At 37.8% G+C, this 15,879-nt stretch overlaps 2 protein-coding genes across 2 annotated transcripts; both read left to right on the top strand.

Moving 5' to 3' along the window:
* Positions 1-8: 8 nt before the first annotated feature.
* Positions 9-3,962, top strand: LOC137176916 (C-X-C chemokine receptor type 2-like). The gene is made up of 2 exons (XM_067582952.1): positions 9-1,539; positions 1,907-3,962. Exon 2 carries the CDS (start codon positions 1,909-1,911, stop codon positions 2,980-2,982), a length of 1,074 nt encoding a protein of 357 aa, XP_067439053.1. The 5' UTR covers positions 9-1,539; positions 1,907-1,908; the 3' UTR covers positions 2,983-3,962.
* Positions 3,963-4,571: 609 nt separating this feature from the next.
* On the top strand, positions 4,572-14,245 carry slc19a1 (solute carrier family 19 member 1). The gene is made up of 6 exons (XM_067583014.1): positions 4,572-4,668; positions 5,895-6,535; positions 8,772-9,558; positions 10,862-11,054; positions 12,002-12,143; positions 12,469-14,245. Exons 2-6 carry the CDS (start codon positions 6,233-6,235, stop codon positions 12,670-12,672), a joined length of 1,629 nt encoding a protein of 542 aa, XP_067439115.1. The 5' UTR covers positions 4,572-4,668; positions 5,895-6,232; the 3' UTR covers positions 12,673-14,245.
* The last annotated feature ends 1,634 nt before the right edge of the window (positions 14,246-15,879 follow it).

Raw genomic sequence — 15,879 nt, 5'->3', positions numbered from 1 at the left:
AAAACAGCAAAAACTACAAGAGGAGATGAAACTGTAAAAGCAGCTCTAGAAAACAACATTACATCTGTTCCACACTTTCTTCATTTTTTACTTTATTTTCCTTGCACTATTACTTTTCATTCAACACTTGCACGCACACATGTACACAAGTGTGATTCTCTCTCACACACAGTTCTGACCCAATGTGTGCCAAACTACTCACAAGGTAAAAACAGGCCATTCTCGTTAGGGGACTGTCATGCTACCTGATTAAGGCTGGCAACCTGACAACACTGTCATTTAGCGGTGCAGAGCTTTTAAGTCTCCATTTTACTTACAAATATGTGGCAATGACAGTGATGCTGGAAGGGGTGACTTATGGAGACAAAGAGGAGGAAAGGAAGATACTTTCGTGTCTGAATACACAATTACGTTGACATGAAGAGCTGTTTCAGTGACGCCCTCCTATCACCCCACTCTCCTGTCATTACTGACATGTGATTGACAAGTTTTTCTTGTCATGCTAACTGACGCTTGTCACGAACATTGAACACTGTTCCTGCATACCTCACCAAAATCACAGATCTCAATTTGGCTGATGAATGATCGTTTAAACTCTAAAGGAAACAACACAGTGAAATAATACTGGATGATTGCAAAAGAAAGAGTGAGCAAAGTGTTAAATTTCCAGAAAGTACCCCAGCTAGTAACACCTTACCACACACCCTTCGTTACCCAATTACTTGCATCAAGATCACATTACATATGATCGCTTACAGCAATGTGATATCTGAGACATCTTGTGCATTTGCCTGTCTGACAGCTACTATTCCAATATAAACTGTTCATTTAGGACAAAAATAAGTATACAGGCCATAAAGGATTTTTGGGTTTTATTATTGAGGAAAATCTCAGCAGCTGTACTCAAACTTAGCTTCATATCAAGAGAAATTATTTAGAAAAGTTTATAGAACCAGGCCAAAAAAAATACACACCATACAGCATCAGTTATTTTTCCATAACAGCCTCAAATTGTGTTGTAAACTGCGACTGCTGAGTAGAAATTAATCAATCAAATAAATCATGAAATGACGTAACACTTCTTCCTCTTTGTGTATTTTGAAGTTCTCCTAATTCAGATGTCATAATCCTCAGAAGGCCACAAAAGGCCTTTTACACATCATCAATCATTTTGACTTGTCATAGTAGGAAAAGCACTAATCACATTAACGAGTGTCTCAGTGAAGCCATGACAGTGTGACAGTCAACATCCACAATACCAGGACCCTAAAACTGAAGCAGCTAAATAGAATTCAGCCATCATCAGTTATGTTATTTTCACTTGTGACTTTAGCCATGTGGCATGTCAAAATGTTCTCTGTGAGAAAAGTCTATTGCAGCAAAAACATTTGATGACGCAGGCACATCCAGTAACAGGAAGGAAACATTGGGTCACCTCTCTCTTTAAAAGAAGAACATAAATCTTGAAGGGCACAATTAGGTGTCTCGTTTAGCTTTTATCATCTTCATAAGCTACACCGGAGCTGGTGCAGAAGGGAGGTGAGTGTCAGAACTTCTTTTTGTTCTTGTTGTGCCCAAAGAAAAAACTAAACTAGCTGCAGATTTACTAAAAGTCTGTATTAAAGCTGCACAATAAAATTTCAACAGCTTCAAATTGCAGTGAGAAAATAGCTGATTAATTTAATGAATTAATCTTAAAAGCTTTAGAAAGTCATAATATGCATGACCCTATTGTTGTTTTTCCCTTTTTTGAAATTAAAGTTTAATTTTATGCTGTGAAATGTCAATATTCAACTTCATTTAGAGGCAGAATCTGCAAGGTTTCAAATTGAGCTTGTTTACTGCAGCTTACAATCTTAATTGTTTCTGTTTGGTGTTACAGTGTCCATCTGTTTTTTATTCGTAGTCATGTCGTTCGAAGTTACCTTTGATGATAGTTATTGGGATCAAATGAATGACACCGCCTACCATAATCACACACTCTACGTTGTGGATCCGATGACGTTAAAATGTGATATAAAACTACTGGATCCCATGGCAGCTGTGATCATGAGTATCATCCTCATAATGATCTTTTTACTGGCAATACCAGGGAACCTGTTAGTGGGGTGGGTGATCGGCACCAGTCGGCAGTCTCTGACTCCGTCGGATGTGTACCTGTTACATCTGACAATAGCAGATGGTCTGATGGCTCTTACCCTCCCATTCTGGTCAGCAGCATTGGTCCAAGGATGGCTCTTCAGAGACTTTATGTGCAAGCTCCTCAGCCTCATCATCGAAGCAAACTTCTACACCAGCATCCTCTTCCTGGCTTGCATTAGCATCGATCGGTACCTTGTGATTGTGCATGCCAGTGAGACTCTCAAGAGTCGCCAGAGGATGTGCAGCTGGCTTGTCTGTGCAGCAGTGTGGGCTCTCGGTGTAGCCCTCGCTCTGCCTGCACTTTTCAATGATGCCTTCAAGTTCGGTGAATCAGACAGGATGGTTTGCACTGAACGCTTTGACCTCGGCAAGCCCTCTTCATGGAGGATTGCCACACGTGGGTTCCGCCATATCTTTGGGTTCTTGCTCCCTGTGAGTGTCATGATAACCTGCTACAGCATCACCGTTGCAAGGCTGCTGCGCACTCGTGGTTTCCAGAAGCACAGGGCCATGCGGGTGATCATAGCCGTGGTGATCGCGTTTCTGCTGTGCTGGATGCCGTACCATTTAACCATGATGGTGGACACGCTCCTGAGGGCTGATCTGATATCGTCTAACTGTGCTATGAGGCGTTCAGTGGACATGGCTTTGGTTATAACCAACAACTTGGCTCTGCTGCACAGCTGCATCAACCCTGTCCTCTATGCCTTTGTGGGAGAGAAGTTCAGGAAAAACATGCAGCTGCTTTTTCTGAGGAAAGTCAGACATGAGAGGATGTCAGGGTCAAAGATCAGCAGGTCGACATCTCAGACTTCAGAAGGCACTGGAGCTGTTCTCTGAGACATTGGTGGGTGTGTAGAAATGATCCCCCTCTTAAAAAAAAGAAAGTAGTGAGAAGACATTCTGTATATCCTTCCTTCAGCCTGTGCAATAGCTTATAAATGGATAGATATGAATGGAAATACATTGACATGGCTTTATGTCTTAGCTTCTCTGCTCAATTTAAAGACTTTTCTGATGTTTTTGTAGGTTTCAAAGAATTAAAGTTTTCATTTAGGATGATAGAAACAAATGGAACAAGACAAAATCGAGTGGTTGGACTCTTCTGTGCAGAAACAAATAAACAATGTATTGTTATGTGTATGTGTGGGTGCATAGAAGGCGTGTAAAATGCACAGTTCTACAGTCACCTTATCCCTTGGTCAGAGAGTATTTCAAATCACAAAATTGACAATAAGGTGTGAGGTTAAACATATGATTATTTACCGTACTGTATATGTCCCTTTTTTGTCTCTTGGCCAAAGAAGAACTAATTTCCATCTACAGCGAGTTAATATTTGATTAGTAGAGGTTGTTTTACTATATTTAGTTTCACTTATTCTATGCTTTTGATATTTGTGGCACACTGCTGCCATCTATTGAATTTACTGATACCTACATCCTTTAGTGAAACATTGAATTTCCATGTAATCAGTGTTAATTTTTCTGATTAATTTCAATTTTCCATGTTTAAAAGTGAAAGAGCTTTTGTGAACCACAATGATAATGTGAATATATGCTTTTCAGTGTTTTTAACCAAACAATCTGTGCTATAAAGGTTGTATATTGCTGTCTTTTTTGGTAAAAGTCAAGAAATGTCTGAATGCTTCAACTGTCAAGTCTTAATGTGTTAATCTATTAAAAATAAAAAGATTTGCAATTTTCCCTGCACTGACTGATTATTTCTTGTTGACCTGTGCATGGTAAGAACTGCAAATACCTCCTGAGCAATATCTTATTTGATAACTCACCTTTCTCCTAGAAATAACCAATAAAAATTTAACTTTTTGTCTTTTCATGTGTGATAAATTAGTGAAAGATAACTCTGATAACTTTAGAATAAATATATGTTGTTGGAATTGGATGAAAATCAAGTTCACACAAGTCAAATTTGAACTATGGAGATTGGAAGTTCATTCTTCAGGACAGGAACTTTCAATGAAGTTTCAGCCTCAATGCTAAAGCAAACATCTATTGTACAGTTTCATAATAACTGTACAATCTCCATTTGCTGATGAAGATCATGTGACACGATTGAAAGCTCCAGAACAATACTGATGATCCTTAGAATGAGGATATTATTATTATTATTATTATTATTATTATTATTATTATTATTATTATGTGTAGCTTTGTGCTCTGTATCTGTACAACCACGTTGTAACCTGTATTTTTATACAGTCTATGGTTGTAACATTATTTGTCCAAAAGATGGCGATCATAAGACACAAAGGACTTGCTAAAAACAAGTATGTGTAATAAAATGTGAATTGTGGGAATTCTTTAGTCTTTAATTTATTTGATCTTAATAAAAACAAATTAAATTCTGCAGTGAAGAACGAGGAAAAGAAAGTTCGGAGTCATTTATTTCCAAGTTTTCCTTTAAAAAAAACACAAACCAGCGTTGTGGCAGAGGTAGGAAAATAGAACTACATTTCCCGGAAGTCAGCGCGAGGAAGAAGCTGGGTCAGACGAGGTATGCACGAGGTATGTAACTGAATTTAACGTACCACTGAATTACAAAAAAAGGAGCAAATGGTGCTTTTTTAACAGAAAGATAGCTTGTTGTGTAAACAAGCTGTCGGTCACTTACTTTAAAGATTATGTTATGTTATTTGTGCCACTAACGGTTAAACGAAGGCATTGTTTTTATATCTATTGCTATATCTTAGCCAGCTAGCTAGCTGCATTGTAGTTTCAGTTGCTGTGTAACTTCGTAGCTGTGTCCTGAATTCAAAAATTATAGCTTTTTGTTTTTGTGTTTGCATGTGAGGCTCTGACACGATTCAGATTCAATGCACGGCTTGTGTAACTTGTCTGCATTGCCACTTTAAATCTTGACGCGTAACTCAGACCATGTAGGTGAACGTCAGGGGAAAACTGGGTGTTTGTTGGCCTGTTTTTCACGTTTGTATCGTTAATAAGAAAGCACCGAAACACCCAGAAAGAACAGTTTTAAGAATGACTAATTCAAAACAAAATTTGCAACCCCTGATGTGTCAAAGCATGTCCACAATCTCACTTGTTGAACGATTAATCAATTATTTGATAAGACAAATGACAAATAATGAAATTGTATTTACTTTATTGATAGTTTAAGATGTTTTTAAGCAAAAAATCAAAGGAATCTCAGGTTCCAGCTTCTTTAAATGTGAATATTTGCTATTTTTCTTAGTCCTCTGTGATAGTAAGCTGAATATCTTCGTGTTTCTAGAAACTTGTGACAAACATGTTCTCACAATTTTCTGTTATTTCATTCATCAAACAGTATATTTAAGAAAATACGCAGTGGAGTCATAGATAATAATAACTTGGACATTGTTTTTCTTAAAAAATGACTCCTAATGATAACTAATTGACTGATCGGTGCAGCTCTACCTGTTTATTTCACTTTTGTATAGATTAGTCAATTATTTGATAAGACAAATGTTTTTCTTAATCATCTGTGTTAGTAAGCTTAATATCTTTGAATTTATAGTAACTTATGACTAACAATTTTTACGTTTTTCTGAGATTTTATTCACCAAACAGTTGAAAATAAGCAGTATAGTCATAGACAACAATAAGAAGTTACAGCACCATGCCATACTCTTCCACTGTTTTGCTTCCAAAGTAAAAAAAAAAAAAAAACACAACATTGCTCGAACATCAGCTGCAGTGTCTGCACTGTGTCAGAATAGTCTGACAAACTGACAACATTGTTATCTTTTCAGGTTAACAATGACACCAGATCCAGCTGCAGGATAGCTCGCTGTCGGACAATGTCACAGTGTGGAATGGAGCAAAGGTCAACATTTTCTCTTAAATGCGAGTGACAGCATGTAGCACGTTAACTACCTTGGGTTCTCCTTGTTAAATGGTTCACTGTCACCATCTCACTTTTCTCTGGCATGGGGAGGCAGACGAGTTGAGAGTGGAAACCACAGTTGGATTAAAGTTTTCTACCCATTTCTTTCTTTGGTCCAAAAAAAGGAATTTGGTAGCTTTTCGCATCAAAACAAGCCCTCACATGGTGATTTGACACTGCAAAAAGTTACACTCAGCTGACAACATGGTAGCAGATAACACAGCAGGCAATGGCGACCAGTCAGAGGGGGAGAAAGAGATGGACCTGAAGGAGCGTGTGTCTGAAGACAGCTGCGGACACGAAAATGGAGACATAGAGATGGCTGTCTCCGCTTCTGAGGATCCGTCTCCCTCCGATGGCGTCCCAGAGGAAGCCAAGAAGCCCCAAGAACTGAAGTGGGCCGTGATATTCTTGTGTTTCTATGGGTTTATGGCATCGATAAAGCCCGGGGAGCCCTTCATTACGCCATATCTACTCAGCCCTGAGAAGAACTTCACCAGGGAACAGGTTAGTTGTGTCCTCACACTGAAACAGGTTTGCTGAGTTAGCATAGTAGTGTTTTTACAGGTGTATTTGTCTTGGCATGCTGGAAAAAGAACACAAGTGCAACCACATTTAGATTAGAAGCTGTCCAGAAAGTACAGACTACAAGTTAATGTCTAAGACTCTTTCCTCCATGCAGTTAAGCTCTCATACAGTTGATTTAATGAGTGCCCTGCGGGGTGGTTTGCTGATCCATCTTACTGTGGTCAAGGTTCACATTCCTCCAAAGTGGGTCAGTGCAACAGGTTCATGAAGGTTTATAATACAGAAACGGCTAAGATATCAATGGACTGACTGTGATTTGTGGCAGCTAGCTTTTATTCAGAATTGATCGTGACCTTTACCAAGAGTTGGTTAGCTGTCAGAGTGTGTTTTAGAGAGAAAGAAATGTCAAATATTTCCAGAATTCGTCAGCTTGACCGGGGCAGTGTGTGGAAAAACTACTCTATGTTAGGTCTAAATGCTATTTTTCAGACAGACAGACAAAAATGTTACTCTGAACACACATTTCACCTTAATGTCTGTGTAGATCTGAGGCTGTGTTAATGACATACTCCATAAATCTTTGTGTTCACCAGGGACTAAGTTACTTGGCATATTACATAGGTTATCCCTCACCTTCGGACATCAAACACAACTGTATTTATATTTGTAGCCTAGTCAAGCATTGTCATCGTAGGTCAGTCTGTATCTCCCAGAGAATTTACTCGAGAAAGGCACAGTTCCAGTTTTGTTATCATGAAATCAAATGTGATGAAACAGAGAAGGTGACTTTATTTTACATACTTGAATATGTACCATGATCATAGTGGGGAACAGACTGATGTTATCATACATATTTGTTTAGTAGAATTGTAACATGACGATATGATCATATCTTATTAAAAATTCTCTGGTCCCAAATTGTAATTAAAACCTAACAAAAGTATGTTAAGCATGAGTTTCCCAACGTAATGTCATCAAAATTGGAAAATATTAATGTTGTTAAATTTATTTCAGGCCTTTAAAGTGATAGATATGTAAAGAAGTTGTTGGTTATTGTGATATTCATGGTATTTATGTATTTCTATATCAGTGCTGGTTAATTATGTAGGATTTTGGAGAAGAGATTGTCATCAACTGGATGAGTCGGTGTTGTCTCTGCAAAACACATTTTTTAGAGCTGCCATGATCAATGATTAATTGATTTGAAAGAAAATTAATCTGCATGGATTTTAGTAATTGAATAACCATATTTTAATAATTGAATAGGTCATTTTTTTAAATAGAAAAAATGCCAAAAAATATGGTTCTTGGTCTTACATAACAGTTAATTGAAATATTTTTGGGTTTTTGACTATGTCAGACAAAGTAAGACATTAAAGATGTCACCTTGTGCTCGAGGATATTGTAATTTCTCAGTTTTCTGATGTTGTATAATATATAGTTGGCAGATTAATCGATTATAAAAATAATTGTTAGTTGCAGCCCTAGACTTTTTTTTCCAAAACACAGAAAGGCCTACACATCTGTAGAAATCCATCTGACAGCTGCACTCAGTAACTTAAGCTTCTATGTCAATGGATGTGTTTTTTTTTTAAGCATTTTTATCATCTGGTTATTAGTTTTTTGTGTTTCTATTTTTGCAAAGTATCAGGGACGTTAATGTTCATAATTTTTACTGATGAGGTGAATCCAGGCCACAATTCTTCATCTTCTTTGATATGCTTTAAGATTCTCCAGTTTGTTGTACATTTAGTGTATTACCCACAGTTTTATGACTATGGTTGGACATGAAGTAGAGCTGCGACTAACGATTATTTTCATTATCAATTAATCATTTTGTCTATAACATGTCAGAGAACAGTAACCCTAATAATATCTCTCAAAGGTGATGTCTTCACATATCTTTTTTTTTTTTTTTTTTGTCTAACCAACAGTCCAAAACCCAAACACATTCAGTTTTCTATCATGAATGTCAAAGAAAAGCATTACATCATCACATTTTAGAAGCTGAAGCCAAGAAATATTTGGCATATTTGCTAAAAAAATGACTAAAACAGTTGCCAGTTAATTTTCTGTTGATCAACTAACTGATTAATTGACTAATCGTTGCAGCTCTAATATCTTAATATTAATTAATATTAATAATTAACATCCACCTTTTTGACTTCTCATCTTGATTCGAGCTGTATTTGATTAACTTCACTGTCATTTCCAGGTGACCAATGAGATCACTCCAGTGCTGACATACTCCTACATGGCTGTGCTGGTGCCGGCCTTCCTGCTGACCGATCTCCTGCGCTACAAGCCGGTTCTGATCATCCAGGGCGTCAGCCAGGTGGCCATCTGGCTCATTCTGCTCCTGGGCACCTCCCTCCTTGAGATGCAGTTCATGGAGTTCTTCTACGGCATCACCATGGCCTGCCGCGTGGCGTACTCCTCCTACATCTTCTCCCTGGTCAGCCCGGTCTTCTACCAGCGCGTGGCCGGATACTCGCGCTCCTCAGTCCTCTTGGGGGTGTTCACCAGCTCTGTGCTGGGGCAGCTGTGCATGTCCCTGGGCAACATCAGCTTCTACACCCTTAACGCCATATCTTTGGGTTTCGTCAGCTTTGGTCTGCTGCTGTCTCTGTGCCTACCCTGGCCCAAACGCTCCATGTTTTTCAACCGGACGCGGGATCAGGAGAAAAGGGAACTGGCCGCTTCATTAGCCACTAAGTCAGAACTGGACAAAATGAACCCGAAAGAAGGCGGCTTGTCCTCGGCAGCGCCCCCATGCTCTGCGTCATGCTGGAGGGATTCTGTAATCGTGCAGATGCTGCTGGAGGTGAGAAACGTGTTGAAGAAGCCCAACCTGAGGCTCTGGTCCCTGTGGTGGGTGTTCAACTCCACAGGGTACTACCTGGTGCTGTTCTACGTTCACATCCTGTGGAACAAAGTCTACCCGGCCACTGAGAACAAGAAAGTTTACAACGGGGGAGTGGAGGCAGCTTCTACCCTACTGAGTGAGACATTTATGGAGCTACAAAATAATAATACATTTCATTTATTTAGCGCTTTTAAAGGCATTCAGATGCTAGAAAATAATGCTTTTAGTCACAGTGGGCATCCAACTCCTGCTTGCCATCTAGAATTACATGCAAATAATGAAAAAAGCTCCTCAATGACATCAACACAATATTAAAAGCCCTCCACTGGAAGGCCAGCAGGAGAATTTAATAGTAGCAGCTTTGTTAAGAAATGCCATGACAACTTCAGTAAGGACTCTTTTGCGGGGGATATACAAAAGGTGGCCCAACATACTGAGTAATCATTAAAGAAATGCTGAACGGGAGGGAGAAGTATTGGAGGGTGTTTTCCAGATATACAAGGACATGGCTGTGTTATAAAAGTCGCTGGGTTGGACTGCTAAATGAAGTCCTAAGTCAAATCATTAAGGACACAGATTAGTAATTCATTAATCTCTTTTAACTCAATCACTTTATTGCACTGTAAATCTAAATTTGGTGATGTGTTAGTTTACTCAGTACTAGTTGAGTGGTTAAACAAAAGCAAAAGAATCACCCCATGTGTTGATCATTTTGCTGAATTTTATTCACATTTAACTGTCTGAGACAGCACCCACCTTAGTTCATATATAAATACAGCTGTCAAAGGAGAATCATTAATTGAAGTGTGATAGTACTTTCATAGTTTATCCCAGTAGCCTAAAATCAGTGCAGATCCAGAGATTGAAGTCTGGAAAAAGCAGCATATTTGACGCCTGTCTTCAGTACACTGATTGTGCAGTTCTGTCACTTGTAGTTAAGAGGTTGAGTAATTAATCCGTCAACCTTATTCTGTGCAGTGATTACATCAGTGTTTGCACTTTAAACAGCTGTAAAGCACGAAGGCAGCAGCTTGTTTAAATAACCTGGACGTCACCTGCAAAAAGGTGTGCAGTAAAGAAAAATCTGATAGTAGGTAAATGATAAGGAGAGATAATACTTCATAGTCGCATCAGTCCATTAGTTGTTTATAAAGTATTGATTACAAGATAACAGGTTGACTTGTGTTGAGTACACAGGTAAAATATTTCCTAAACACTTGGAAGTAGACCTTTTTTATGTTGAAATTAAGGGGTTAATAAAAAAGAGTACACTGATTAAATAACACTTGCACCATGAAATAAGGGACATTAAGTAAAGATGTAAGTAAAATAAATGATACTTTCATAGTAGAATGCTAAATCCCTCATGTCTATGATTTTTCTGAAGTTAAAATTTGATGAACTTGGAGAGTCTTGATTGATTTCTATTTGTTGGGCAGGTGCGGCGACTTCCTTCATAGCGGGCTTTGTGAAAATTCGGTGGAACCTCTGGTCCGAGCTGGTCATCGGCGTTATCACAGCATTGCAGGCGGGTCTGCTGCTCCTCATGGGCAACACAGATAACATTTGGGTGTGCTACATGTCCTACGTCCTCTTCAGAGGCTTCTACCAGTTCCTGGTGCCTATTGCCACGTGAGTGCCTGAACATGTTTTTCACTTCCTAAATGAAAACCTACAAAGTTCACTGAGTTTAAACTGTGGAGGGTCAAAGATTCACCAAAAGTCTTAGGCAGAAGTTATTGTGTTATTACAACTTTGGAGGAATTAGTCATTTTAAAATTGAATATCAGGCCTGATGCTGGCACTAGAGGAAAAGTCAACATTTGGAAAGCAAAAAAAACACTTTTTGGCAAATTTTTAATAGTTTCATTACATGAAAAAAAATGTGGACCTAACATTTTTATATTTAAGAGGAAATGAGCATAAAATATTGAAGTAACCATATTAAAATCCCTGTTAAATATGCAGTTGTCATAGTAACACGCTGTCTAACTTGTGAGTTTTCCTTGTTCACGGCAGTCAGAAATATTTGTCCTGTAAATGGAGCTCAAATACTGATTTTGGGTTGAAAGATGTCATATATTTGGGTATACCAAGTAATAACACGGTGGATAGTATCTATACTGATACTTTTCATGAACATAACTTTCTACACTTTGAAGTGGTCTAACTATACCTAGAAACATGCAATTATGTACTGAAAAATACTGAAGCTCACAAGCGACTTTGTTGACATCTGTGGGAGTCAACTATAGTGAAATCTTAATGAAGAGGTGGTTTTAAACAGTTTGGGAACCTCTTAGACTACCATGGCAGTACTTCAAGTTCAAGTATTTTTACTTTTTTTCACCTGTAAATGCAAATCGACAAAACAACAATTTTAGAGGAAACGCTGCTGCAGAGGTGAGAAAACTGTCCTACAAAATGGAACCAAATATTCTTGATATACAACCTAAAGCTCAGATTCTGCACCGACTGTAAACTACAGTAAACATTCACTTATTTCCATACTCTCTAAATTCTCTATCAAAGTTGCTGAAACTGCAGCGTCATGCTCAACCGTCTGATCTCATGTGTAGTTTCCAGATAGCCTCGTCGCTCACCAAGGAGCTGTGTGCGCTGGTGTTCGGCATCAACACCTTCTTGGCGATCATCCTAAAGAGCATCATCAACCTGATATTTTCTGACAAGAGGGGCCTGGCGTTGGATGTGCACTCTCAGGTAAAACAAAGTCGTATTTCATTGCAATGTTATTATTTCTTGATCATGTGACTACACATCGGGGCGAGGCAGGTTTATGTGTAGTTTAGTATATGTACAGATTTAGAGGAAAGAATAAAAATGAAATCGACGGACAGGACAGGAAATTGTCGAGTCAGATGCAGACAAGATTCATGATGAAGTCACAGAAAAATAGAGCTTTAGTTAATCAGCTGCTATACAGTGAAGTGAGATAATTATCACAGTATTATCAAACTGTATTTAATGATACTAGTCACCAAATCTAATTGATGTTTCTGCTTTTTTTTTTTTTTTTTTTTTACAGTTCCTGGTCTACTTCGTTTACTTAGCCGTGCTTACTGTCATCTACTTTGTCTGCGCTGCCGTGGTCATCACCCGTCACTATAGAAACCAGCCCAAGAGAGGGGATGGGACCAATGACCAGACCACACCCACAGAGCTCAGTCCTGTGGCAGCTAATTCAGAGGCAGAACCTTTGTCTAACAGCAAAAACAGTGCCAAGGCGTAGGAACAAGGAACGCCTTAAACACCTCTCCGTCAACATCTTATCTTATCTAGACTCCAGTTTTGTTCGGTAAGCTTCTCCAACACAGTGGGATGAATCATTTTAACCCTCTGATGTTGATGGAGAGGTTTGTTCAGTGTTTGCTGCTGAGCCTTAATCACAGAAGTGCCTCATCTGCTACATGAAGCTCCTACAGGCTGGAGGCGTTTTGTAATTGCTCATGATGGCATGATTGATCATCGCACGAGAGAACAGAAGTAAATTCTACTTCTTTTTCTTTTATTTAATGCAAAAGCACTAAGTGGCACTATGTTTTAGTATTGTGGAAAATCATTCTGAGCGGGACCATTAATGTAATGGCCGGAGTTTAGCTTGTTTTGTATTTTGTACAGGAAACAGAGAAGAATGATTTCAGGTGTTGGTATGTACATGCTGAACTGTCCTGTTTCAGTGACAGTGTTTTTCCCTTCAAACAAAGGTTCATGATTACTATGTGATCACTAAAAATGACTTCAGTATAGTCTGCATTTTCAGGTTTGACACTATTTAGTTTTTTATCCACCCTCCTATTGTACTTAATGTTACAGATCAATTATTGTGCGTTAGTGTCATCTGAAAAGAAATGGACCATATCAGTATAATTGCTCTTTTTTTTTGTCTGTTTATAATCAAATTTTCACATTTCACATTGTTATAAAATCAGATTATTTGTCCCAGCCTCTGCATTAGTTCACATGCATGTAAACTGCACTTTCTGTGCAGTACGTCATACAGTGTGGTTAATTTTTAAATGATTTTATTCTCGCTGTAACGGTGTTTAAGTTGTTTTTGTTTGCTGTAATGTATTTATTTGATACATTGCAACAGCCTACAGAACGTGATGTTTAGGAGAAGTCATAATGTTTATGGACATTTTTACACACATATACGCTTATTTGATGATTATTTTAAATAGTCATCACTGGATTTGGTTATGTAACAATGTGATATTTTTACTTGGTGTTTAATTATCAGCATTATCAAATGATCAACCACCGACAGGTTTGTTGTCTTTGTTTTGGGTCAAATGACGGCTGCTTTTACATCCATCAAAAACTGCCAGAGGAAGCACTTGTCTTGGTCTTTTAGACAATCATAGGAATGTGGTGTTATTCGATACAACAGGAGCTACAGTGCAAACATTCAGTAGGTTTTGAAAAAAATTTCCATTTGCTTACTTAAAAAGGCAAATGTGGCCCGTATAATAGACAGCAGTAGTTTCTGTAACTTTGGATTATAATTAAATCGAGAATGTGAAGAAGTTTGATTGAAATAGTTTCATTTTAGTTCTTAGTTTTATTTCTGTGTTATGTCAAACATTTGGCCCATCCTACTTGGGATTACAAGACACTATTGTACAAAACATACACCTTCCAGTATTGCATATATAAAGCATGTGGGGGAAAGAAACACAAACAAAATAAAAACAAAAATCCCAAATAAACTGTTCACATAAAGAACATTTACATATCTACAGAATATCTCGATAAAGAGCTTTCTCAAGATAACTGGCTAATATGTGTGTGATAAGTGAACAGCCAACTCAGTCTCTGTGTATTTTCCATATTTACACAATCAATATCTACTTTTAGCTCACTAAACAAAGAAATGCTGAAATTGCTGAGAAATTATGTAACTGTGAACCTGTCTGAATGCTGTAAAAAATGAAAACACTGACTTTAATCAGATGTTAATTTTATATTCACAAATAAATAAATTACATTTGGTGCATAAAAAAAAGCATCCTGGTCATTTTTTTGTTCTCAGTACTCAGCCACACTCCATGTTGTTCATTATCATTGATTAATTGAAGTCTGAAGAAAACAAGTTTGAGCGGATTTGAACTTCCACAACCTTCTTGATTTGTGACCCTTTTAAAGACATGCAATGTCTGCTCAGGACTCCTTGTTGCAGATTTTATGTCAACTTCAGTTTATTTAAAGTGCACATCACTCAGAGAGTCTGTACACTTTACAAGTCAATAAAAACAGCAATGTTAATATTACAACAAGGTTTAGGTTAGTAATTTCAAATTTAATACTATGTCTTAGTTGTGAGCAGTTCACCAAAACGTTCCCATCCCAGATTGTTTCATTTTAAGAGCCCTGAAGTAGTAATACTTGCCAGTACTTTACTGGAAGATTGGATGATTAGAAACATGTTTTTCTGAGGAAACTGAAGGAGCATTTCTCAATTTGTCAAAAAAGGCACCACATTATCAGCTGAATACATGACTTGTTTATGCATCAAAAGAGAAACCATCCTCCCATGTGTGAAGTCTGAAGATAACGTTAGAAAATAACTAAAAAAAATCATGTACCATTAGTTCGGTGATACTGAATTGTGTTGATCAATTGATTTCAAGGGTTTATGCAACTGATATCATTGTAACTAGGTTTTATGATGAATTAAACACAGTTATAAAAGTAAATGGGATATTTTTCACATTAACATCACTGTGTTTAAAGTGCAGAATTCATTGACTTTTAAGTTTGCCAGTCCAGAATGTATATTGTTAGTTGTTTGGTCAGCTGCAGTCAGTGCTCACAGCAGGAAGACGTACTGATTTTTATTTGTTATTCTGCATTTCTTGTCCACAGCAGGGTCTCAGCTTTTAATCTCGACTGTTTCTACAGCTGCAAACGGTGATGTTCCCTCTCTCAGATACAGTAAATGTGGTTCTAGCCTAGGTGGGTGCAAGTACAAAGGTGTGGTTTTCCTTTCTTTTGGAAAACATGGCTGTTTTTAATTGTCTACAGATCTAACAAGAATCAGTTTAGTTTTGCTGAGCTTGCTGCGGGAAAGTCCACAGTCGTGCCCTTTAGCCCTGGTTTCTCATTTGAAGTCCTTTGAGCAAGCAATGAGTCATCAGCAGTTATATGTTGTTATATGTTATATGCATCAGCAGTTATATGTTGTATCAGAATCAATCTTTGAGAGTTTTTGTGAGGCTGAATACATTTACAGTTAAACTCACACCTTAAAATCCAATTAAAATTAACTTTAATGAGTAATACAACTGAATCTGATTTGTTACAGTCCAAATTTAGACTCACTCACGCTCCAGTCTGCTTGTCCATTTGAAGAATGTTTAAGCAGTTTCTCCCCAAACTTGCAAAGAGAAAACCATTAATGTGTGAAGAGTTGTAAAGAGTATATGTGTGCACAGAC

The sequence above is a fragment of the Thunnus thynnus genome, chromosome 24 (assembly GCF_963924715.1).
Source record: "Thunnus thynnus chromosome 24, fThuThy2.1, whole genome shotgun sequence".
Taxonomy (NCBI): Eukaryota; Metazoa; Chordata; class Actinopteri; order Scombriformes; family Scombridae; genus Thunnus; species Thunnus thynnus.
Note: the sequence above shows the minus strand (reverse complement) of the source record. Positions and strands in the feature narration are given on the sequence as shown.

Excerpts from the sequence above, each read along its gene's own strand:
- slc19a1 (XM_067583014.1), top strand. The coding sequence starts at position 6,233 with ATGGTAGCAGATAACACAGCAGGCAATGGCGACCAGTCAGAGGGGGAG. Across the intron at positions 6,536-8,771 it reads AGAACTTCACCAGGGAACAG|GTGACCAATGAGATCACTCC; the intron begins GTTAGTTGTGTC and ends TGTCATTTCCAG. Across the intron at positions 11,055-12,001 it reads TTCCTGGTGCCTATTGCCAC|TTTCCAGATAGCCTCGTCGC; the intron begins GTGAGTGCCTGA and ends TCTCATGTGTAG.
- LOC137176916 (XM_067582952.1), top strand. The coding sequence starts at position 1,909 with ATGTCGTTCGAAGTTACCTTTGATGATAGTTATTGGGATCAAATGAAT.